Source organism: Cajanus cajan, chromosome 4 (assembly GCF_000230855.2).
Source record: "Cajanus cajan strain Asha chromosome 4, NIPB_CcT2T_4, whole genome shotgun sequence".
NCBI lineage: Eukaryota > Viridiplantae > Streptophyta > Magnoliopsida > Fabales > Fabaceae > Cajanus > Cajanus cajan.
In genome coordinates, this window is record NC_138520.1 from 67023466 (window position 1) to 67049156 (window position 25691).

The window sequence follows — 25691 nt, forward strand, 5'->3', positions numbered from 1 at the left end:
CGATGTAAAGGTTTATCTGGTTTTAGAATAGAATTCCTATAAATAATTGAGCAAAATTAAAGTAAATAATTTAATCAATAATTGACATATATGTTAATGTATTCATGCATAATTTCTTACACGTATACATCTTTATAAGTTATTCACTTTAGGAAAGTCATAACACTAGTTTAATATTCGGCAACTCTCAATGTCTAGCAATCAAACTTCATACTTTAAATGTTTAATCCTGGACATCTTTAGTTAGAAATATGATCAAAATACTCTTTATAATAGCTTGACCAGTCTTCCACTTTAGACCTAGCTTTTTTAGATGAGTTAGATTCGGTTTGTTTACTATTAGATTCGGTATTAAAAACCTACACATCTTGGATTACTCCTAGATATTATGAACAAAATGCTCCTTGTAACATTTTTAACAACCTTTTTGGAGGTAAAATTTAATTTGTTTCGAATAACTAATAAGAAAAATGATATCCACGTGATAACTATTTCACCATCATTTTAGTAATATAAAATCATGATTAAATGTTAATATGTTATAGAATTAAAATAATTTACAATATCATATTCCATATTTAAAATTAAATTATATAGTTTATTTAAGTAGAGTTTAAAACTTTTATACATGAATATTATAAAAGTTTGTTTATATTATTAAAAACTAAATGTTATTTTAGATATAGTTATTATATAATATAATAATCTTTAATAACGAAAACAATTTGAGAATGATTGACAACATAAATAACTGTTAACTATGAAATTTTAATTTTACAAAAAGTTAAGATCATGACAAAACATAACTTCATATAATATTAGAGCCAATTACCAACTCCTTTAATGATTTCTTTTGGGATTACGAATGCTTACCCCAATCTTGAATGCATATCAGCATAGAAGAATATAAGACATAAGAGATATTTTGCATCGTGAGTTAGAGTGAGATATTTTTCACTTTTCTTTTTCTTTATTATGTTTTGAAAGTTTGTTGTTGTAAGTGAAGGTCATCATAACATTAATGACGTTGGAGACGAGATGTTGACCTTATATTAGATTTTATACTTTGACAGGATGTGACATCAAAGTGCAGTTAAGATTTGAGTTTCCATTATTTATTTGTTTAGGATATGATGTTAGACCTCTTTTACTATTATACATCTTTGGTTAGACACTTGTGTTGGAGTAGTGCTTTATTTTAGTTGTTATGTGATATTCCTCTTGAGAACTTTATTTATGAAGTTAACTTCTCTTTTTATGAATTTCATTTATAAAGCCTCAATTTATATATGTATTATGATATGTAGATAGAGAGTACGTGCCACATTTAGTTGTATTAGAGTTAAATTAATTCAAACTGAACTATGTATTTTATATCATAACTACGTGTTTTGTGTGTATTCTGATTTGTAATTAGTTGTATGTTGTGGTTTTTTCTTTCTCTTGGTTCTTTGTTTGTTTGTTAGAATATTTCTTGCTCACTAAGTAGTAGTTGTCGGTGGTATCACTTATGTTGCTAGTATGAGTGCGAGTAGCGACGGATGATTCTTGCATGCTATTCTTTTGGAGACCATTGAAAACTCTTTTTTCATGTGATGTTGAACTTTTTTATTTTATTTCTTTGATTTTTGTGCAACTTTTTCCTTTATTTCACCTGCTCATTTGTCAAAATTCAATTTCTTACCTTCTCCTAATTTATTATCTTATTGATGCAATTTTAACTAATGATCTTGTTTGTATTTTTTTTCTTGACTATAATGTCCTTTGCATGTGTTTGTTCAAATTCTATAGTTGACTTGAGTTGTTGTTTCTTAGTTAACTAAACATAATCTTTGATACAGATTGGTTATATTTAAACCATATCCTATTGGTATGTTTTGATAAGATGTTATCTTTGATAAGAATAAGAATGTAGAATTATGATTGTCAACCAAGTTATAACTTTTTTTAAAGAAAAAAATTGTAAATTAAAATTCTAAAGACAACATTTAATTTGTTTTCATCTACAAAATTACAATAACAACCTAGTATTTGGATCCTAGTAGTTAATTAATTAAAAAAGATGAAACGACAACCAAGAATTTGAATATAGAAAAAGACAAGTTATTACAATTTTATTTTTGGTACATGGCAAGAAGTTGGTGATAATAATTTTGGTAAAAAAATTGTTTAATTATTAGATAAAGTTAATCTTCTTTAGAGATTTTAAACATATAAAATAAATATTTTTTCTCATAATATAATTGATTTTATATTTAAAATTTGGATTTTATATTCAAAATTCGGATTTAAACCCAAAAGTTTTTGATTAAGAAACATAAATGGATATCTTTCATATAAGTAACACTGTTGTAATGTGCTGCTGAATTTATATTCGCCTAATGTGAAAAGTATATTTATGTGTGGCTCCTTAAGGCTTTGTTTGGATTTGAGGATGAAAAAGGGGGAGTGGAAAAGGAGGGATTTGAAGGGAAAGTGAGTGGAAAGTGAGATTGTTTAGATTAAGGGAAAGTGAGTGGAAAGTGTAGAGAAAATTTGTGAAAGTTTATGAGTGAATTGATAGATAAAAATAAATTTTTTAATTGATAATTGTGTAAGATTACTATTTTGTCCTTAAGTTAAAAAAGTTTATAATTATTATAATTAAAAGATACATATATAAATTTTAACTAAAAAAATTTATAAAATATTAATTTAAAAATAATTTAATTTAAATATTTGCTTTAAATTTAATGATAGATAAATTTTAAAAATTTAATAGATGAATATATAATTTAACTTTTACCATTGGATTAAAAATGAGTATAATATTATTTATTGTAAATAATAATAATTACAATAAAAATATATTAATAGGTATAATTTATTAAAATAATAATAAATAATGATAAGAATAATAATAAATATTAGAAAAATAATAAAAATCATAATAAATAATAATGATAGTAATTATAATAAATAATAATAATATTAATAAAAATGAAAATAATGATATTTATAATAATAAATAATAATAACAAAATATATTATGATAATTATATTTTCTAACATTATTTTATTAATTTTTATGAAAGAGTTATTATTTTAATTTTATAAACATGTATTACTTTATTTTTTTTATATTTCCACTTTTTGATGTCAATATTTAAATAATAGAATTTTCTCAATAAAATTTTTGAAAATTAATTAATAAATTAAAAAAATTGATAAATCATTGACATAAATTAGAATGAAATGAAGATACATTTATTAATTGTACAAGTTAATTTTTATCATAAAAAATTAAGAAATTTATAACATTACAAAGTAGATGAGTAATAACATATTTGTAAAATGGAACAAAAAATACAATTCAGTCATCAATTAAGTAAATAATAATTAAATATGACATAAAATAATAGAAATAAAAAATGTTGCAACTAAATAAAACATATTTAAATTACAATAATAAAAAAGAAAATAAGATTATGTAGTTTATTCAAATGAACTCTGAAAGTCATCAAATTTTTGTTCGATGTTATCAAGCCTGTTATGTACTCGATTAACATTGATAGTCAAATTATTTAATCCTTCTTGTAACCCTTGAATGTCAGTCCATATTTGGGAAAACATTTGACCATCATACTGGACCGGGGGTTGTTGTGTGATGTGGGCAGGTTGCTCGTCAGCATAGTCCTCAGGCATTGCATGGTCTTCATCTTCAACATTTTGGCCATGATCATGATTATCCCTGCCATGTATCCAAACCCCGTTGACATTCACGACATTTAATTTTTTCAAGGTATTTTTATTAAAAAAATGTGCCCACCGTAATTCGACTGCAACATCAATTGATAAGTTTACGCCATAAACAGCCAAAATGTGTGAAATTAAAATGGGGTATGGAAGAGACATCCCATTGTCCTTGCATTTGACCATGTGTTGCATGATATAATGGGGTCAGTTGATCAAAATGTTATTCTTTAAGGTCCATAACAGAAACATGTCTTCTTGCAAGAGTTGGGAAAAGTTACTTGATCTAGGAGCCAATATATGGACGTAGACATAATGTAGGAGTCTGTCGTTAATGTTAAGACTTCCTACATTTCTGACATTTCGGCCTTGTAACTCTAGTCTAATCATAGATGTCAGTGCTATGTGACGGTCAAACTGCATCTCCTCTGGAATGTCTGGAAATGCTAATTTTTGCCCCTGATACTTCAAACCAGCCAGAGTTAACCAATCAGATGGTTTTATTTTTATCTTTGTTTTGTTCACGTCACTATAGAGGAAACCAACTTCAGATACTCTCAAGTTCGAATAGAAGACCTTAATAAGATCTTCAAAGAAATCACATTTGAGAGCCACAAAATGCTGCAAACCTTGATATTTTATATGGTGGTGAAAATACAGCCCTGATGTGGCAAAGTAGCTAAAGTCCATAACCTTTGGATGAAGGACTATCCTGTGGTAAAACTCCTTGCCATATTTAATCATCTGATCACGCTGGCTGAAAAAATGTTTCTGATTTAGAACTTCTTCAATTTGTGGTAGTCTAGGACCAGCTGCTCTATTCGAGGTGGCAGGAGTTTTTCCTTTTCTTTCTTTTGAACTTCTTTTTCTTGAACCGGTGCCATACCTGAAAATTATATATAAAATAACCAATAACAAATATGATGTTAAACGAAACTGTAAACCCTAAAAATAGATAACCGAACTTTAATATATATAAAAGTGAGAAGATATAAATATTAATATTTAATTTATATATATAAATTAAATAAATATTTAATTTATATTTAATATATATATATATATTAAATATATATATTAAATATTAATATTTAATTTAAGGTATTATATATTAAATATTAATATTTTAAAAGAGCATTAAATAACCATTATTTATTAATAAATTAATGTGGCTAGAACGGCTCGTTTCGAATCCGGTCTGGACTCATTTGTCATGCCAAAATTTGATACCCAGAACAGCCTGTTCTCATACTAGAGCGGGCCGTTCTGGGGTTACAAATTAACCCACAACGACCATCTATGAAACGGCCTGTTCCAAAAGTGGAACGGCCCGTTCCCAAAATGAAACGGCACGTTCCAAAAGTGGAATGGTCCGTTCCCAAAATGGAACGGCTCGGTCTAAGTTCGCATATTGCTCATAAAATTGATTTTTGGAACGGCCCGTTCTGGGTTTGACTGGAAGCGAAAATAGGCTAGCATAATCGATTATGCATGGCCACATAAACGATTATGGGCTTGCATAATATGCAAGCCCATAATCGTTTATGTGGCCATGCATAATCGATTATGCTTCCTTCGTATAATGAAATGAGATGAAACTTACCTTTTCTTCGCCTTTTCTTCTTTGCAAATCACCGGAAACAAACACCCACTTTCTTCACCTTTCATTGTTCGTAAATAGTAAATCACCGGAAACAAACACTAACTAAATAAACAACACGCAGAAAAGGAAAATGCAAAAAAGTATTCCACACGATGGGAAGAATTAAAAATAATTTACACGCAGGTTTTTAAGAAGCTTCGTAGATGCTCATCCTCGTCATCACATTCATGCCTTCCTTATAAAAAGGTGAAGGTGAAGCGCATAGTGGAGTCAACAATATTTTAATTTTAATTATATCATTTATTTGAGTGTGATCTGATCGATCATCATGGCATACCCAAATCCTTATCCGCCGCAGCGACCACTGCCCTCCGCCTCCGTCCCCATGCCGCCGCTCCCCACCGTCGTGATCGGGCCGCAGTACTGCGCGCCGTACCCGGTGGATCTGGCGGTGGTGAAGAAAGTCATGACTATTTCCGACGGTAACTTCGTGGTGACCGATGTCAACGGCAACGTCGTATTCAAAGTGAAGGGTTCTCTCCTCACCCTCCGTGACCGCCGCCTCCTCATCGACGCCGCCGGCAACCCCATCGTCACCCTCCGCCGCAAGGTTTCTCTTTTATCACCCTTTTCACTTAATTTACTACCCCAGTTGCTCATCTATGTTGTGTACTCTTTCAATTTACTAATTAAGCACTGCCACTTTCTTTAATTAGTTCTTCTTTTACACAATTTTAGGAATTACCAAAGCTTTATCGTATAATAAAAAGCTATTTTACCGTAGCAGGGTATAAGAAAAAAATATATATTTATAAAAAAAATATTTTTTTTTCTTGCTTATTTTTATCATAAAAGAGAAAAACGAGAGTTGAAATTGAAACTTTAAATTATATCTCCATCATTCATATAATCTTATTATTGAGTTTGATGATACACATAAATTGTATTATTGAAATATGCAGATAATGACCGCACATGATCGATGGCAAGCTTTTAGGGGTGAAAGCACAGAGTCCAAGGATCTATTATTTACTCTGAAGCGATCGTCCCTTATCCAGTTTAGGACCAAATTAGATGTGTTTTTGGCAAGTAACACCAAAGAAGATGTTTGTGACTTTAAGGTCAAAGGAAGTTGGATGGAACGATCTTGTGTTGTTTATGCTGGTGAATCTAACACCATCGTTGCCCAGGTAAAACTCCTGTTTAAATTACCAAAATATTTTTTATTTACCACAAATATAATTAGAATTAATTAACTTTGTGCTTTCAATGAATTATAACTAGTATTTATGATAATTGTTTTAGAAATTATATTTAAAATCAATTCTAATTAGTTCCTAATGAATAAATTACATAAAGAATGTATGAATTCATGGGGATGTTAATTTTGCAGATGCATAAAAAGCATACGGTTCAGAGTATTTTCATTGGGAAAGACCATTTCAATGTTACAGTGTACCCCAACATTGATTATGCGTTCATAGTGGCGCTAATTGTGATTCTTGATGAGATTAACGAGGATGAGAAGCACGATGAATAATTTTGAGTAGAGGAATGATATACATTCCCACATCTTGTTGTACTTTTATCAGTGGTGCTATATTTCCAAATTCCAATGTAATATTGTACTCGAATTTGTTTAGGTACGGTCTTTTGTCGTTATAAGTCTAATAAGTAAAAAAATTAAATTAAATTTGAGCTTGCACGCCTATCATCCCTCCTAGTCGGGTAGTTTCAAGTAATATTATAAAAAAGGTAACGATTATCGAATGGATTTAGGCAATGATTCAATAGTTCATTAAACCGGTAAGATCGATCGATATTAAAAAATTAATAAAAAAATCTAATTAATATAATTTAAGATAAAAAATAAAAATAAAATTGTTTCTGTACTAGTAAGCACCCTTTCGGTCATGCAATAGGTCGAAAGGGGCACCCAAACTAATGAAACGCACCAATTGGCACCCCTTCGGTCGGACAATGGGCCGAGAGGGGGGCCCGAACCAAGGAACCACACCAACTGCCCCCTCAGGTCAGGAAATAGACCGAAAGGAATGCCTTAGCCGAATGAAACACAACACCCCTTCGGCCCCACGCTTGGACGAACACCCCTTCGGCCCCAAGCTTGGCCGAACACTCCCTCGGTCTCGTGAGTAGCCAAAAACCCAGAGAAGGGGTATGAAACTATTCAAAACACCCCTTCGGCCCCAAGCTTTGCCGAACATCCCTTCGGCCCTAAGCTTGGCCGAACACCCCTTCGGCCCTAAGCTTGGCCGAATACCCCTTCGGCCCCAAGCCTGGCCGAACACCCCTTCGGCCCCAAGTCTGGCCGAGAACCTGAAGAAAGAGCCTATGATAAACACGTGGCAAACCAACTGCCTACTTTGCATTAATTACCATACTAGATTAAGACAGGATTAAGGTTAAATCATGTATTACCCATTTCCCAAGGATGAAGGCCCATCAGGTCCACATATGTCACTATAAATATACAGGTGGTGTGACATAAATGAGGTACGTTACTATTCCCACTAGCACATTTATTGCTCTAAACCGAACACTGACTTGATCGTCGGAGTGCCTTTGCAGGTACCCTCCCCACCATTCGGAGTTAGTAATTCGGTCGGCACGGAAGACTTGGAAAGACTCGAAGGCAGCTAAGAAAGAAGTAAGGAGACAAGTGTTCTCACGCAGGAACATTTTGGCGCCCACCGTGGGGCCGAAGCTAGAACGGTTTTCGACCCCGAAGTTAGAACGGTCTTCGACCCCGGAGCAAGATGGTACTTACGAGAAGTCAGCAAGAGAACGTTGCCACAGAATACCCCTACGGGATGCCCCGGGACAATCCTAGGCAACAAGCTAATCAGAACGAGGATGGAATGGAAGAGTCATACGTGGACCGATCTCAACAGCCTAATCCGTCATCGGCCATCGAGCAACTGAAGGCCGAAATGATGGAACTCAGGAGGCTTCGAGAAAAAGATGCTCACGAATTATCGGCCCTGAGAAGAGAAAATGCCGAGCTCAGGAGCGATAATCGGACATGGCACCCGTCGCACGATACACGCAACCAGTCGACCCGGGACCAAGGTGAATCGTCTGGATGGTATAAAGAAGTCAATGTTCCTCGCCCATCAGGTGGACCAGCGACAACGCAAGACCAACAACGAAGACAGGGAAGGACTCCATTCACGCCAGAAATTGCCGGGGCTCGTTTGCCCGACAACTGGAAAAACCTGACCTTGGAAAAATACGACGGAACCACCGACCCTGAAGAGCATTTGGATGTTTTCGTCACCCAGGTCGGCTTATACACAGACGAGGACGCTATTCTTTGCAAAGTCTTCCCCACATCCTTAAAGGGGCCGGCACTCAACTGGTTTACCAGGCTTCCACCCGGGACCGTGGACTCTTTCACGTCCTTGTCTTCTCGCTTTGTGATACAATTCGCTACGAGCCGTCCGCACCAACTCACCTCGATCGCGTTGGTCAACATTCGCCAAGAGAAGAAGGAACCTCTTAGAACTTTCATGGAGAGGTTTGGAAAAATGACACTATCTATTCGCGATTTGGACCCAGCCGTTGCCATGCATCACTTAACCACAGCATTACGACCTGGCCCATTCGTCAATAGCTTGTGTAAGAAACCACCCCGAGACCTTGACGACCTGAGACAAAGAGCCACGAAATACATGCAGATGGAGGAATTGGCTGAATTTAGAAGTCAAAACCGACCCGACTTGTTTCTCGCCAAAAAAGAAAGTGACAAGGAGCTCCCCAGACCTCGTCCCCGAGACACCACCAACCGAGAGAAGAATAACAGAGGTCCAAGGTACATGCAATACACGCCGCTTAACACGAGTAGGGCCAAGGTGTTGGAGCAGGCGTTAGCCACGGAAGTACTAGCTGTTCCCCGAAGAGCCATGACCCCGCCTCACGCCGACACATCCAAGGCGTGTCAATTCCACAGGAATAGAGGACACACTACTGATGAGTGCTCCGCCCTTCGGGATCGTATTGAGGATCTCGTTAAAGCCGGACATCTCCAAAATTTTGTTCGAGGAGATAACAGGAGAAACAATTATCGTACAGGCAGGGAGGAGGGCCGAAGAGAGAATCGAGAACGAGCACCCCCAAGGCACCGATCCCGTGAACGCAGCAGGTATCAAGAAAGAAACACTCAACAGCGAGACCGAAACCAACCCAGGCGAGTTATAAACACCATTGCGGGAGGCTTCGCCGGAGGAGGGAGTTCTTCCTCGGCCCGGAAAAGACACCTAAGGGCAATCAAATCGGTTAACACCATAGGACGGGCAGCTGCTATTCATATGCCCCCTATCACATTCACTGATCAAGATTTTCAAGGCGTCGACCCAGTGCAAGATGACCCCATGGTCATTAGTGTGGAAATTAATAACTGCATTGTAAGAAAAACTCTTGTCGATCAGGGAAGCTCGGCTGACATCTTATACTGGAAAACTTTTGAACAGCTCGGCATCCCCGAACAGGAATTGACGCCTTACGATGAACCTTTGGTGGGATTCTCCGGTGAACGAGTGGACACAAGGGGAACAATAGATCTGTACACCTATTTCCGAGACGACCAGCAGAGACGAAGGATAAAAATACGGTACGTTGTGGTAAGTGCTAACACGTCGTATAATATCCTCTTAGGTCGACCTTCCCTGAATAGGCTTAGAGCCATCGTCTCTACCCCTCACTTAGCAATGAAATTTCCGTCTGAAGAAGGCAAGATCATTACACTGCACGCCGATCAAAAGACAGCCCGCGAATGTTACCTGGCCAGTCTAAAGGTACAACCGACTCCGAAGACGACCCGACGCCGAGACGTCAATGTCATTGGAGATATTGGTCAATGCAAAATGGGGGACTTAGAACTTGATCCCAGAATAGAAGACGAACATAGGGTTGAGCCGACGGAAACAACAGTCCCTTTCCAGCTCGGGAAGGTGGAGGACCAAGTTACATACCTAAGTTCCCAATTAACAGATGACGACGCGGAAAACATTAAACGAGTCTTGTTGATGTATTCAGATTTGTTCGCTTGGACAGCAGCCGATATGCCGGGCATCGACCCTAGCTTCCACTGCCACAGACTCTCGGTTTGCCGAGATGCCAAGCCTATCGCCCAGAAAAAGAGAAAAATGGGGGGAGATAGATCTCAAGCGATAAAAGAAGAGACTGCCAAATTACTTCAAGCCGGATTCATAAGGGAGGTCAAGTACTCCACATGGTTGGCCAACGTGGTGATGGTTAAAAAATCCAATGGGAAGTGGCGAATGTGCACAGACTACACGGATCTGAACAAAGCATGCCCAAAAGATGCTTACCCTCTGCCCCACATCGACGCATTGGTCGATGGAGCGGCCGGCCATCAGAGATTAAGTTTCCTAGATGCATATTTGGGGTATAATCAGATACCGATGTACCCCCCAGACGAAACCAAGACCGCATTCATCACAGACTCAGCTAATTTCTGTTACAAGGTAATGCCATTCGGCTTGAAGAATGCAGGGGCCACATACCAGCGCCTCATGGACAAAATTTTTTCTCAACAAATTGGGGCATGTTTGGAGGTCTACGTGGATGATATGGTGATCAAATCCAACTCCGCCGCTGATCATTTAAGAGATCTGAAAGTGATTTTCGACGAGGTAAGGCGGCACAACATGCGATTGAACCCAGCTAAATGCACCTTCGGAGTAGCAGGGGGAAAATTTCTCGGCTTCATATTGTCAAAGAGAGGCATAGAAGCCAACCCGGATAAGTGTCAGGCCGTTATCAATATGAGAAGCCCTCTTAATGTAAAGGAAGTGCAACGCTTAGCCGGACGAATCGCCTCCCTAGCCCGATTCCTGCCCTGCATGGCTGACCGATCCAGACCCATTATGTCCCTACTAAAGAAAGCCACCAAGTTTAAGTGGACCGATGAATGTGAATCCGCTTTCCAAAACTTCAAGACGATACTAACTGCTCCACCGTTGCTTGCCAAACCCGACCCTCAGCTGGACATGATAGTGTACCTTTCGGTCTCAGATAAAGCCATCAGCACTGTATTAGTGCAAGAAAAAACAGAGCAAAGGCCGGTATACTTCATCAGCAGGGTCTTACAAGAGGCCGAAACGAGGTATCAACATCTCGAAAGGACCGTTCTCGCCCTTGTGCATACAGCCAGGCGTCTCCGACACTACTTCCAGAGTCACAGGATACTGGTCCGAACAGATAGCCCCATTGCAAAAGTCCTACGAAAGCCCGAATTGGCCGGAAGGATGGTTGCTTGGTCCATCGAATTGTCGCAATTTGATATTCGTTTTGAGCCAAGGGGACCCATCAAGGCGCAATGTATGGCCGACTTCATCAACGAATTCACTTCGCCGGTAACCCCAGAGCCACACTCATGGACACTACACGTGGACGGATCGTCCAACCAACACGGCAGCGGCGCCGGTATCATTTTGGAAGGACCGGGGACAATAATAATAGAACAATCATTGCAGTTTGGATTCAAAGCCTCTAATAACCAAGAAGAATACGAGGCCCTTCTCGCGGGACTAAGGTTGGCCGCCGAACTCGACATCACTAAGCTCCAGTGCTTTAGCGATTCACAAGTGGTAACCGGGCAAGTTAACGGCCTTTTCCAGATCAAAGATCCGACTTTGCTATTATACTTTCATGCTTTCCATAAGCTAAAAAGCAACTTCGAAGAGGTCCGAGTCACGCACACTCCCCGGGAACACAACCTTAGGGCTGACCAACTAGCTAAACTCGCTAGTAGCAAGAAAACCAGCCATTTGCGTAGCGTGATACAACAACAGTTACTTAGCCCGAGCATCAATGAAACTGAATGCCTGAAGATTGATCATGGAAGCCCGTGTTGGATGGATGCCATAGTAAACCACCTTCGGACCGGGGAAGTGCCCGAAGACCCCCTAGAAGCGAAGAAAATGAGGACCACAGCCGCGCGATATACGTTGATTGCCGGAGAAATGTATAAGCGAGGCATTTCCTCCCCCTTGTTGAAATGCCTCACTCCCGAGCAGGCAAGCTATGTTCTCCGAGAAATTCATGAAGGAGTGTGCGGAACTCATTCGGGAAGCCGGACTCTCGCAACAAAAGTGATTCGGGCTGGTTACTACTGGCCCACCTTGAAAACCGATTGTGCTAAGTTTGTACAACATTGCAGGCAGTGTCAACAACATGGACCTCTGACGCATCAACCTCCAGAGGAGCTCCATCCTATAACCACTCCATGGCCATTCTCTGTTTGGGGCATGGACATTCTCGGACCATTCCCGCCGGGTAGGGGACAAGTGAAATTCCTGGTAGTGGCAGTAGATCACTTTACTAAGTGGATCGAAGCAGAAGCGTTGGCTACTATTACGGCCAACAATGTCCAAAAGTTCTTCTGGAAGAATGTCGTCACACGTTTCGGAATCCCATACGCCTTGATAACAGATAATGGTCTACAATTCACCGATCGACGCTTCAATGAATTTTTGACCGAGTTAGGTGTCAAACATAAGATGACCTCGGTCGAACATCCCCAATCCAACGGGCAGGCTGAAGCGGCAAACAAAGTCATCTTAAAGGAGTTAAAACGACGACTTGGACAAGCTAAGGGATCCTGGCCGGATCACTTACCGGACATCCTATGGGCATACCGGTGCACCCCACAGAGTTCAACCAGAGAGACCCCTTTCCGGCTGACCTACGACACAAATGCAATGATCCCGGTTGAGGTGGGGGAACCTTCGCTAAGTCGAACACAGTTCGATGAAGACACCAACCGGGAAGCACTCAACATTGAGATGGATTTGGTGGAAGAGATCCGAGACCGAGCTCTTATCAATATGGAGGCATGTTGCACCAGGTTAGCAAAGAAAATTCGAACCAAAGTAAAACCAAGGGAGTTTCAAGCTGGGGATCTCGTGTGGCGAACTACCGGAGAAGCAAGAAAAGACAAAGCTCAGGGCAAACTTGCACCTAATTGGGACGGCCCGTTTCGCATAAAGCATAACTTGAAAAACGGAGCCTACAAGTTGGAAGAGCTCTCGGGAAAGGCTATTCCCCGAACATGGAACGCAACGCATTTGAAACATTATTTCAGTTAAACAGTATGTAATTGTTTCGGTGTACTCTTTTCCTTCCTCAGGTTTTGCCCTCTATAAAAATGTGAAAGAGGTTTTTCTGGGAAAGGTTTTTAACGAGGCACCATATCAATGAAACAAGCTCTTTCGAATCATTCATTTTCCCAATTTAATTACAAGTTAAATCATGCATGCCCTCCCGAGCAACCTCGCTCAGCCAAGGAAGGATAATTAATGCCCTCCTGAGTACCTTAACTCGGTCAAGGACGAAGTAACATTCCCTCCCGAACTACCTCGTTCGGCCAAGGATGAACAATAAATTCCCTCCCGAGTACCTTAACTCGGTCAAGGACGAAATTCCCTCCCGAGCAACCTCGCTCGGCCAAGGAAGGATAACTAATGCCCTCCCGAGTACCTTAACTCGGTCAAGGACGAAGTAACATTCCCTCCCGAACTACCTCGTTCGGCCAAGGATGAACAATCAATTCCCTCCCGAGTACCTTAACTCGGTCAAGGACGACATTCCCTCCCGAGTACCTTAACTCGGTCAAGGACGAAGTAACATTCCCTCCCGAACTACCTCGTTCGGCCAAGGATGAACAATCAATTCCCTCCCGAGTACCTAAACTCGGCCAAGGACGAAGTAACATTCCCTCCCGAACTACCTCGTTCGGCCAAGGATGAACAATCAATTCCCTCCCGAGTACCTTAACTCGGTCAAGGACGAAATTCCCTCCCGAGTACCTTAACTCGGTCAAGGACGAAATAACATTCCCTCCCGAACTACCTCGTTCGGCCAAGGATGAACAATCAATTCCCTCCCGAGTACCTTAACTCGGCCAAGGACGAAGTAACATTCCCTCCCGAACTACCTCGTTCGGCCAAGGATGAACAACCAATTCCCTCCCGAGTACCTTAACTCGGTCAAGGACGAAAACTTATTCCCTCCCGAGTACCTTAACTCGGGCAAGGACGAAGTAACATTCCCTCCCGAACTACCTCGTTCGGCCAAGGATGAACACTTATCCCCTCCCGAGTACCTTAACTCGGTTAAGGACGAACACGTGTTCCCTCACGAACCATGTGGATCGGTTAAGGATGATTCAATAATTCCCTCCCAAGCAAACCTCACCCGGCTGAAAGAAATCTCAACTTTATCGTTCAAATGGAAGCAAGTCTCCATAGAAAAATCGATTCATTTGAAAGCACAACGTCTACTTAAATGCGCAAGTATAAAAAAGTCCAAATAAGAACTAAAACTTCATTCAATTCAAAAGCGGCGCTAATGGCCGGGGGGGTACAATCGAGTATGGCTCATCCGACCCAAGGAATCAAAAAAGAAACAAAAAATATACCCTATCCATATACATCATCAACAAAACAGATGTATGAATCCAAAACAGAGGCCGCCTAATCAGCATTGGTGGTCTGCTCGGTCTCGTCATCATCATTCAGAGTGGTCCCGGGATCCTCTGCCGGGGCCGATCGGGGCGGGGCCGCATCATCTAGCTCAAGGTTATCCGGCGCCTCGGCAAAATCCATGAATTCCCCCTGAAAGAAGTCCTTGCTCAATTCGAAAGAAAAGTCAGGGGGAAAAGCGCCGAAGTGGGTTGCCTGCCGAACGACATGCCAAAACCCCTCCTCGTGCTCCTTCACGATCTTGCCTTCGCACTCGGCCCGGAAGGCGGCCATAGCAGCTTCTGCCTCGGCCTTGGATTGTTCCTCCCGAGCAGCAGCCTCTTCCGCCTCTCGGACTCTTACTTCTTCAACCGCCAAGGCCCGAGCCTCCATCTCCGACAAAGCCCCTTTCAACCGGCCAATTTCAGCATCGGATGCAGCCTTGTCACTTGTGAGCGCCTCTTGGGCCGAGAGGGATTCTTGAAGGGCCGCCTTAGAGTCCTCCAAACTCTTCTAGAGACTATGCAGCTCGCCCATCGGCTCCAAAGCCATCTTTCTAAAAATAGCCGTCGCCCGGACATGTAACTCACATGCCATGGCCCATTGCGTCGAGGGAGTGGCCGCATCCAGCATCATGTGACCTTGGGCCGACAGAAGATCTGACGACATCACCCTTGTCGGCCGGATCTCCTCGGACAAAAAGTCCTTAGCCACAATGGCCGAAGGGACCGCCAAATCCGACGAAGGACCTTCGACCCTGCGTTGCTTTGGCCGCGAGCCTTCCGGACCAGCCGCATCAGGTTTCTTTTTCCCCTTGTCTTTTCTCTTCCTGCTCTTTGGATCGGGAAGAGCAATGACAGGGGGCGTCGGTCGGGGGGCCTCCATGACTTGCGGCTGAGGATCAATCGAGACACTACGGTGATCTTCGGCGGAGGACCCAGCCGGAGCCTTGTTCCTCATCAGCTGCCGATAAGACAAGCCTAACCCTTGCTGCGCCATCCAACCTGCAAAAACACAACAAGTCACAAATCAACCTAACAAACACGAGCAACAACAAATAAAAACAACACATACCCTCTAGCTCAAAACGAGGCCGAGGCGACTTGGGAAGCAGCACCAGGAACCGAGACGGGATGCACTTCGGCAATCCCTTAAGAACGCTTAAAGTCGACACCTCGGCGTCGGTCATCATATCCTCAGGAAAGTCATCGTACTTCCGAGGTTGACGAGTCCAATAGAAGGGAAAAAGAGGCTTCCCGTCGGCATCGTAAAAATAATTTCTACCGACTACAGGGTCTATGATCACCTTCACAAACCCTGCTTTAAAGCCCTTAAAGGACGATGTGAAGGGCGTCAACAACGGTCGGTCAGGATTCTGAATCAACGACAACCACTTCACGGTTTTATTAGACGGACGCGTACAGAAAAAATGCAAAAATAAACTTACAGTTGGCTCTACATAATGATATTTACACAACACCCGAAACGCTTGCATATAAGCCCACGCGTTCGGGTGTAACTGGGTCGGAGCCACGTTCAACACACGAAGGACCCCCATCTGGAAATCATCAAACGGAAGCGACATCCCCAGTTCCCGAAAGAAACACTCGTACATATAAAAGAAATCCCCCTGACCCTCCCGCTTCGCTAGGAAAACCAGATCGAGCTCCCCAGGGCCTTCGGCCCGGCATCGACGCAGCATGATAGGATAAGGATCCCAACCTTCCCATCGCCCCATCGTGCACAGACTAAGAAGGCGTATCACGGCGGCCCTCTCATGAAAACGAGAGAAATAGGCCGCCACCTCACCATCGACCCAATCGTACCCGGGGATCTCGCAAGGAGGGTATTTCTGCCTGTAATCCCCAGGGCTCATCTCGGCATCGGGTAATTCCGACCCAGTGGAACTCCCCGATTCCCCGCTACGCTCTGGCCCCGACCCAATGGGACCACCAACTATCTCTACTTCGGCGTTAAATGCTAGCATCTCGGCGTCCACATTTTGGGCCGAACCCCCATCGCTGGCCGAGGACCCTGATGACAAGGTGACACCTTCGGTGGCCATTATCACACAATAGATAAAAAAACAAAAACCAACCTTTTGGGAGTATTCGGCTCAGTGAAGAAAATGTACAGAGGCCGTGTAGAGAAAGCTTGAAAAATGAAACCCCACTTCAACACTTTATATAGACTACTCGAGGCCACCCAAAAGGCTCACAATAAATGCACCTGAGCCCCAAAGGACACAACCCTAGGCACGAAACCCAAAGGCAGCGGTAACATGCAGCGGTCACTATCTTGACGACACAACTCCCCAAAATGCACAACCCCCTACGTTCTAAACCCTAAATCTCCCCGAGCCTCTAAGTGTAAAACCCCTTCGTCTTGCATCCTTGGGCTTGGGGGGGTAGTGTACTAGTAAGCACCCTTTCGGTCATTCAATAGGTCGAAAGGGGCGCCCAAACTAATGAAACGCACCAATTGGCACCCCTTCGGTCGGACAATGGGCCGAGAGGGGGGCCCGAACCAAGGAACCACACCAACTGCCCCCTCAGGTCAGGAAATAGACCGAAAGGAATGCCTTAGCCGAATGAAACACAACACCCCTTCGGCCCCACGCTTGGACGAACACCCCTTCGGCCCCAAGTCTGGCCGAGAACCTGAAGAAAGAGCCTATGATAAACACGTGGCAAACCAACTGCCTACTTTGCATTAATTACCATACTAGATTAAGACAGGATTAAGGTTAAATCATGTATTACCCATTTCCCAAGGATGAAGGCCCATCAGGCCCACATATGTCACTATAAATATACAGGTGGTGTGACATAAATGAGGTACGTTACTATTCCCACTAGCACATTTATTGCTCTAAACCGAACACTGACTTGATCGTCGGAGTGCCTTTGCAGGTACCCTCCCCACCATTCGGAGTTAGTAATTCGGTCGGCACGGAAGACTCGGAAAGACTCGAAGGCAGCTAAGAAAGAAGTAAGGAGACAAGTGTTCTCACGCAGGAACAGTTTCAATATAGAATCTTTTCTAGAAAAATTTAGTAGTTGTCTTGATTTAAAATATTCAGTAAATGTAAATATTGCTCTTTTATGAGAGTTAAGAGTTGGGGGGTGTAAGCAGATAAAGATATTTTGAGAACTTGAATTGATCCAAATGAACTCAATAAGTTTGAATCGATTTTTTTTTAGTATTCAGATCATATCTGATTCAACTCAACTAAAACCCAATATATTGGACGGATCGCATATTGAGTTTTGTGATTTTTGTAACGCCTAATTATATAATATTAAATATATATTTCTTATATATTATTAACACAACCATATCATTAATAATATTTTACATAAAAACAAAGAAGATTTTGTGAACTTATTTTTCGTCTGAAAAATAATTGATTCTGACGAATATTTCTTATGGATTTTTTCCGTTTGAAATTTCAGATGGATATTACCCACAGATTTTTTTCGTAGGAAAATTATGATGTTGCAGACAGATATTTTTCACGGATTATCTGTCTAAAACATTGTTCATAAAAAATAGAGAAAAAAATTCGTCGGTAACTTTAAAAAATTTAATGATAAAAGATTAACAAATTAAATTCTTAAATATTTAATTAATTTTCTCATGCTAATTAATTTACCATACCAACTATTATATATATATATATATATATATATATATATATATATTAAATGATAGTATAAAATAATAATTTACTATCAATATATTTTAATATTGTATAGTTAATTTTATTTAAGTTGAGAAATATATAATTAGTGAAGTAATATATTGATGCATGATAGTCTAAAATTAAAAGATAATTTCTTAACATTTATAATAATTTTATCAATTTTGAATTATATTATTTTTAATAAAACAAGATTATTATTTAATACAATTTTAAAATAATTTTTTAAAAATATTATAAAAAATATCCACGAAATTACTGACGTTATTATCGACGGATGTATTCGTGGGTAATTATTTTTTATTAATAATTTATTTTAAAAATAATAAAATTAATTCATAAGTAATTATAATAAATAAAAATTAAATTAGATAATTACCTACGAAATAACCGACGAATGTATCCGTGGGTAATTATTTTTTATGAATAATTTATTTTAAAAATAACAAGATTAATTTATAAGTAATTATGATAAATAAAAATTAAATTAGATAATTACCCACAAAATTACCTACAGTTGTATCCGTGGGTAATTACCTACGGTTGTATCCGTGAGTAATTACCGACGGATTTATCTGTGGGTAATTACCGTCGGATAAATCTGTGGGTAATTACCCACAGATAAATCCGTGGGTAATTATTTTTTTATTAATAATTTATTTTAAAAATAATAAAATTAATTTATAAGTAATGATAATAAATAAAAATTAAATTAGATAATTACTCATGGAATTACCCACAGATGTATCCGTGGGTAATTATTTTTTATTATGTTAAAATAATAAAATTAATTTATAAGTAATTATGATAAATAAAAATTAAATTAGATAATTACCCATGGAATTACCCACGAATAATTATTTTTAATTAATAATTTATGTTTAAAAAAATAAAATTAATTTATAAGTAATAATAATAAATAAAAAATAAATTAGATAGAAAAATTTAAAAATATACAAAATTCTTATAGTTAAAGAAAAGTCTCTAAAAACGCTATGGTACAAGAAAGACATTTGTATTTTATATATAGAAGTTAATTATTCTTTGATTAGTTACTAATTTTAATTTAATATATATTTATACAAATTTTAAATATAATTTATTGATTTAACTATAATATTTATTTTTATATATAATTTATTATAAATTTTAATTATAATAAATAAAAATTTCACTTGTGAAATACGAGTTTTTTACTCAAATAATATATTTTTAAAAAAAATTTACCCAAATAGCAACTATGCAAATTTATTTCCCCAACTAGCACCATTTACTGTTTACATATTTTTTAATTTTTTTTTTCGTTTTAGGTCTAGGTAATCTGGGAATTTTGCATCTGGAACGACTTGTTCTACAACCAGAATGGCCTGTTCTGCATGCATTCTCGTTGTGTTTTTTTTTTGCATCCGGAACGACCCGTTCTTAAACTAGAACGGACCGTTCTAGAGTTGAGTTTTTTTTACATAACTTCAATGTTGGAACGACCCATTCTAAACTATGGATTTTAACCCTTTTTAGTAGTTTGGAACAGGCCGTTCTACTTTTGGAACGACCCGTTCTGGCCAATTCTATGCACTATGCCTTTTTTTATCAATATAATATGAATTTAATGTTTAGCTTATAAACTATTATAATTATACATTATTTGGACATGTTTTCGTAGTGTGATGTGCAAGTTATTCATATTTTTCATTATTAGCCACAGTTTGACTCGTACAAGTTTTGAATCTATTAAAACAAGGTCCCATTATTATCATCTCGTGTTTTTAAGTTTAAGACACTATAGTTTCATACTTCAAAGGTGTTTCCTTTAAATCTAGCTTTAAATTTAGCATTGTAGCGAACACAATTTACCCTTTCAACACAAACACAACGTAATCTCAAAGAGTAACATCAAGTAATTAAATTTATTGAATATTAACATTATAAAAACTTATTACAACAATAAAATCAATGGTGACAGGAACTAAATCCATGAACAATATTTGGACATGTCTTCCTAGTGTGACCAAAGGTGTGACAATAAGAAGAATTTTTTACACGATTATGTTGTTCTCTAATATCCATCTTTGTTCTAATCCTGCTGGACTTTGGCCGACCCTTGGAAGTCCTCTTGAGTTCTGGATTTGGCCACATAGTTGGACCAGTGTAAGTAGGCCAATAATCTTCATGTCGGAGCTCTCCAAACTGTCCTTCGTATACCTTTGCACCTTGTTGTAAGGTATATATGGGAGATATGTAGGTTTGATGGTTGTGATGTGCATGTAAGCATGAAGCGAGTACATGTGAGCAAGGGATATGAACTTTCTGGAAATTGCCACAATCACACCACATTTCATCTAGCCTTACTGTAAATCTCCCAACGGGTCGAACTTCTCTCGGATGTTGCGTTTCTTCCACTAGAAATCTAGTGCTTGATTTGTCAAAGGTGATAATTCTATGAGTATTTACCTTGGACTGTGCATCTTGAATAGTTTTACTTGCAATTTTCGAGTAGACATGTCCAACATTTATCATTGCATCCACTTCCTTGCCTCTTTGAACGAAAAACTTGTTGCAACGAGTGTATGTAGCCATTACCATGGAACAAATTGGCAGATTTCGTGTTTTCTTCAATACAGAATTAATAGACTCAATTAGGTTTGTTGTGTCATGTGTCCCAAACGTCGTCCATTGTCCCATGCTAGTGTTCATTTTCCCCTAGGAATGTTGTCTAACCATTGGGCTGCTTCAGCATATTAGTATCTCTTACTATGTTGTAAAAGTAAAAGAATCTAGGTTCAGTCATCCGTTAGGCTAAAAATAAAAATAATGAAAACTAATTATTAAATATTTTAAAAAAAGTAATGATAAAATTACCTATGTTGACGACATCCTTCTTTAGTACTGCATTTTTGAATCGTCACATGAAGTTTTGTGCAATGTGTCGAATACAATAGACATGGACAAAATTGTTTTCTGTCCAACCACTTCCATTTCTTGAGTATGCACTTCGAAAAGCCTCATGACGATTATAAATTAGGCACAACCCCTCTTGCGGTGTTACATACCGCCTTAAGTTCTTAAGAAAAAAAATCATGTATTGCTAGTTTCACCTTCAACAACAACAAATGCAATAGGAGTTATGTTTTTGCGACCATCTTGCGCAACTGCGACGAATAACGTACCTTTGTATTTGCCATATAAAAAGGTTCCATCAACTTGAACAATTGGTTTGCAGAAGGAAAAACCATCAATGCATGGTTTAAAGGTCCAAAATAACCTTTTGAATATAACATTTCCCTCTTCCAATAAGCCATCTTGGTAAGCCGGTTGCGTATTAAATTTCCAAATAAAGCCTGGAACATACATTTGCATTGCTTGGAACATACATTTGCATTGCTTGCAACATACCTGGTAACTTGTTGTACGACTCCTCCCAATTTCCAAAGATGTTTTCAATGACATGTTGCTTGGCCAGCCATCCTTTTTTGTAACTAATTGTATAACCCATGGTCAACTTGATATGGGCTATGATGATTGAAATGGGTGTAGATGGATTAGCCTCAATAATTTCACGAATGATTTGAGAAATCATTTGTGATCCCAATTTATTATGATCTTGGGAGATGAGTGAAGAAACACATGTGTGAGGGCCTTTAAGGATCATGATTTCCCAATATTGTTCCGTAGTGCGCAATATAGCACGACATCTCCAGGCACAATCATGGTGAACGCATTCCACGAGAAGCCTAGTAGTGTTTGAGTGCTTAACCTTGTAAGTGCAATGGTTGACAATGTGAAATCTGTTAATGGCATCTTGCACTTGTTCTTTTGTTTAGAAGCGTTGGCCAACAAAGAGTGTTCCAGGTGGATACACAACCATTTCACGTTCCAACTGATGGCTATACTCAGTGTCTTGTTGAATTTCATTGGGAAAGTCTAAAAAGTGTGGAGGTGGGTTGTATATGGCTACTGGTTCTAGTGGTGGATTATTTGGAATTAGAAGGATTTCTTCTTCATCATCATCTTGATGTTCAAAAAGGATTTCGTCTTCGTCCTCACTAAAAGGATCAAAGACATTTTCTATTAGGAGACCAACAAGATGATGATCTTCAATGTTGGTTTGAATATTGGGTTGAGAGGCAAAAGCTGTAGCTTGGTCAAATGGCTGAGAATGTATTTGATTAAGGTCCATGACTGGACCAGTTAAAAGTTGTGTGTATGACTCAACGTCGTGGTTGGAAGGAATATCATAAGAAGGGTGGGTTAGTGTTTTGATAACTTTGATAAATTTGGTATGGTGAAAGTGAAGGTGAAACTTGTGGTGAAAGTGAAGGTATTTATAATGGAAGGTTCAGACACCCAGAACAGGCTGTTCCAAAACCAGAATAGCCCGTTCCAAACTTCTAAAAAGGCCTAAAACCCTAGTTTAGAACGGCCCGTTCTGGTTTTAGAACGCCCCGTTTTGGGTGTCAGAATGGCCGTTCTGACTTTAGAACAGATCATTTCAAATGCAAAATTAACGCATGTTCAAGCAGAACGGTCCGCTTTGGTTGCAGAACGGGCCGTTCCAAAACGCAAAAAAAAGTAAAAAATAAGTGAACAGTAAATGGTGTTAGTTGGGGAAATAAATTTGCAAAGTTGCTATTTGGGTAAATCTTTTTTTTAAATGAATTATTTGAGTAAAAAATTCATGAAATACACAAACTAAATTATTAATATTTTTTAATTTAGATAAAAATTATAGTATTATGTACTGACCGTACCGCGAAGCCGAGCTCCAAGCTCGGCATCACAGTGCAAGATGATCTCGGGCACGTGTCATACGACGTCAGCTCGGCATTAAAGTGAATCACAACTGATTCCCGAGAATCTCGCCCAGACGAGGTCCATTATCTAATCACTGATCACCAAAGATCTCGCCCCAGACGAGATCCGCTATCATATCTTATCTCAGGCCCGGAGCCCAAAGAAACCCTAATTCACTCCAAGGTACGTGCATTACTTATACGAGACTATTACTCATACAAACCCTAACTTTAGCATCGGAGTCTCTTTTGCAGGTACCACCCCCATCTTGGAGCACCAGTGTACTAGTGAAGGAGGCTCACCGATCTTACTTGGAAGATCGTCCATACAACAAATTCCGGTAAGAACATTTGGCGCCCACCGTGGGGCCGATCGAGACAGCTCTTATCGGCCACCCGTATGGTATTCACCAGAAGCCACAACAGACGTGCAACAGACGACGCTGAGCACTCTATCACCATGGACAGCGACGCTGCAACCTTGAGAAGACTGATCGACCAAGTCAAACAGATGCGACAGCAGCATGACACTGACCTGCGCAACATGCGCGCCAAGCACGAAGCTGACCTAGCGGCAATGCAGACAGCTAATGAAGCAGACCTCGCAGCGTTACGTGAAGAAAACGAGCACATTCGCGCCCAACTCCCTCGATGCCCCTCTGATCGCCCTCCTCACGGGAGCAACGTCCATGAAGACGAGGCACACTCGGCCTTTCAATCCCGGACTGCGACTAGGGCACCGACTTCACAACCCGCCACGCACCGATCTCATGCATCGACGCACAAGCCAGGCCCAGACGTCAGCAGAGCACCCACACGTGCCATAGAAGGCCACAAAACCTTCCGCCGACATCCTTTTGTGGAAGGCATCATGGAGACCCCACTCCCCCATGGATGGAAGCCTCTCCATCTCGACCGCTATGACGGCACGACGGACCCTGATGAGCACATTGACCTGTACACGACCCAGGTAAACCTCTACACTAACAGTGATTCTATCCTGTGTAGGGTTTTTCCTACCTCGCTCAAAGGAGCCGCGCTCCACTAGTACACCCAGTTACCCGCCGAGTCCATCGACAGCTTCAGCACCTTAATCCGGCGGTTCACGGCACAATACGCCACCAGCCGACCTCACCACACAACCTCCACTGCTTTGGCCAACCTCAAGCAGAATGATGACGAACCTCTGCGAACCTTCATGGAGCGCTTCTCCAGCATCTTGGTGAGGATCCGGAACTTAAACCCCGAAGTCGCCCTGCACTCCATGCTCATGGCCCTCAAAGCTGGCCCCTTTGTCGATAGTCTCTGTCGAGACCCCCCCCCCCGTGACATGGACGAGCTCCGTGCCCGCGCGGCGGGATACATCTAGATGGAGGAGCACTCCGCCTTCCGCGACCAGGTTCGCGGGAAAGCCCCAGCAAAGTCAGAACAAGGGCATAAGGATAAAATCAAAGTCAACAACGATAGCCAATTCAAGAAGTCGACTAAGGCAAATAGAGAGGGGAGATACGACTTCTACACTCCCCTGAACGCACCTAAGGTACACATCCTAGAGGAAGCCAGCAACAACAATCTGCTCGCCCTCCCACCGCCGGGTCACACTCCCAACAGCGCCGACAAGTCTAAGCACTGTCGGTACCACAGGAACCATGGTCACACCACAAAAGAGTGCCGCACACTCTGGGATCGCATCGAGGAGCTCATTCAAGCGGGCCACTTCGGCTAGTACATCCAACGACAGCAGGGTAATAGAGGCGGCTATGGAGGTCGAGGACGCGGTAGAGGTCGAGGTTCAGGAGCTCGCACTAAATCACACCTGGGCTCCCAGCAAAATGCTGGCGGCGCAGTACAAGCCGAGATAAGCCAAGAGACAGAGTCGGCTCCCTTACGGGGAGTAATCAACACAATAGCAGGTGGCTTTGTTGGAGGAGGCGCCAGCAGCTCGGCCCGAAGAAGACACCCGGGAGCATCAACTGCGTCCACTCTACCACCCCGGCCCTCCACCAAAGCTCACCGTCGATCTCCTTCTCCGACGAAGACTACGCCGACGTCAGCCCTAACCAAGATGACCCCATGGTCATCGTTGTGGAAATAGCCAACTGGAAAGTGCAGAAAACACTCATTGACCAGGGAAGCTCAATCGACGTCCTGTACTGGCCTACGTTCCTCAAGCTAGACGTCCCCCACTCTCTCATTCAACCTCACATGGAGCCCCTAGTCAGCTTCGCAGGAGAGCGAGTTCACACTCGGGGGTACGTAGACTTGTTGACGACTTTCGTAACGCCACCGGATACAAGGCGGGTCATGGTCTGGTACCTCCTCGTGGAAGCCAACACTTCCTACAACATCATCATCGG

At 40.5% G+C, this 25691-nt stretch overlaps 4 protein-coding genes across 4 annotated transcripts; 2 read left to right on the top strand and 2 right to left on the bottom strand.

Annotated features, from left to right (window-relative positions):
* Positions 1-2752: 2752 nt before the first annotated feature.
* LOC145956932 (uncharacterized) lies at positions 2753-5448 on the bottom strand. The gene is made up of 2 exons (XM_083072861.1): positions 5336-5448; positions 2753-4618 (listed from the first exon to the last, which is right to left on the bottom strand). Exons 1-2 carry the CDS (start codon positions 5398-5400, stop codon positions 3940-3942), a joined length of 744 nt encoding a protein of 247 aa, XP_082928987.1. The 5' UTR covers positions 5401-5448; the 3' UTR covers positions 2753-3939.
* A 116-nt stretch (positions 5449-5564) lies between these two features.
* LOC109788428 (protein LURP-one-related 10) lies at positions 5565-7040 on the top strand. The gene is made up of 3 exons (XM_020347151.3): positions 5565-5945; positions 6298-6525; positions 6729-7040. Exons 1-3 carry the CDS (start codon positions 5664-5666, stop codon positions 6873-6875), a joined length of 657 nt encoding a protein of 218 aa, XP_020202740.2. The 5' UTR covers positions 5565-5663; the 3' UTR covers positions 6876-7040.
* A 1072-nt stretch (positions 7041-8112) lies between these two features.
* LOC109789123 (uncharacterized) lies at positions 8113-13467 on the top strand. The gene has a single exon (XM_083073742.1). The coding sequence runs from the start codon at positions 8113-8115 to the stop codon at positions 13465-13467; it is 5355 nt and encodes a 1784-aa protein (XP_082929868.1).
* An 8152-nt stretch (positions 13468-21619) lies between these two features.
* LOC145957479 (uncharacterized) lies at positions 21620-22037 on the bottom strand. Its single transcript, XM_083073743.1, has 2 exons — positions 21938-22037; positions 21620-21882 (listed from the first exon to the last, which is right to left on the bottom strand). Exons 1-2 carry the CDS (start codon positions 22035-22037, stop codon positions 21620-21622), a joined length of 363 nt encoding a protein of 120 aa, XP_082929869.1.
* Between the last annotated feature and the right edge of the window lie 3654 nt (positions 22038-25691).

Coding starts and splice junctions, on each gene's coding strand:
- LOC145956932 (XM_083072861.1), bottom strand. CDS start 5,400: ATGAAAGGTGAAGAAAGTGGGTGTTTGTTTCCGGTGATTTGCAAAGAA. Junction 4,619..5,335: donor GAAGAAAAGGCGAAGAAAAG/GTAAGTTTCATC, acceptor TATAATTTTCAG/GTATGGCACCGGTTCAAGAA.
- LOC109788428 (XM_020347151.3), top strand. CDS start 5,664: ATGGCATACCCAAATCCTTATCCGCCGCAGCGACCACTGCCCTCCGCC. Junction 5,946..6,297: donor TCGTCACCCTCCGCCGCAAG/GTTTCTCTTTTA, acceptor TGAAATATGCAG/ATAATGACCGCACATGATCG. Junction 6,526..6,728: donor CTAACACCATCGTTGCCCAG/GTAAAACTCCTG, acceptor TTAATTTTGCAG/ATGCATAAAAAGCATACGGT.
- LOC109789123 (XM_083073742.1), top strand. CDS start 8,113: ATGGTACTTACGAGAAGTCAGCAAGAGAACGTTGCCACAGAATACCCC.
- LOC145957479 (XM_083073743.1), bottom strand. CDS start 22,037: ATGGGTTATACAATTAGTTACAAAAAAGGATGGCTGGCCAAGCAACAT. Junction 21,883..21,937: donor GTCGTACAACAAGTTACCAG/GTATGTTGCAAG, acceptor TGTATGTTCCAG/GCTTTATTTGGAAATTTAAT.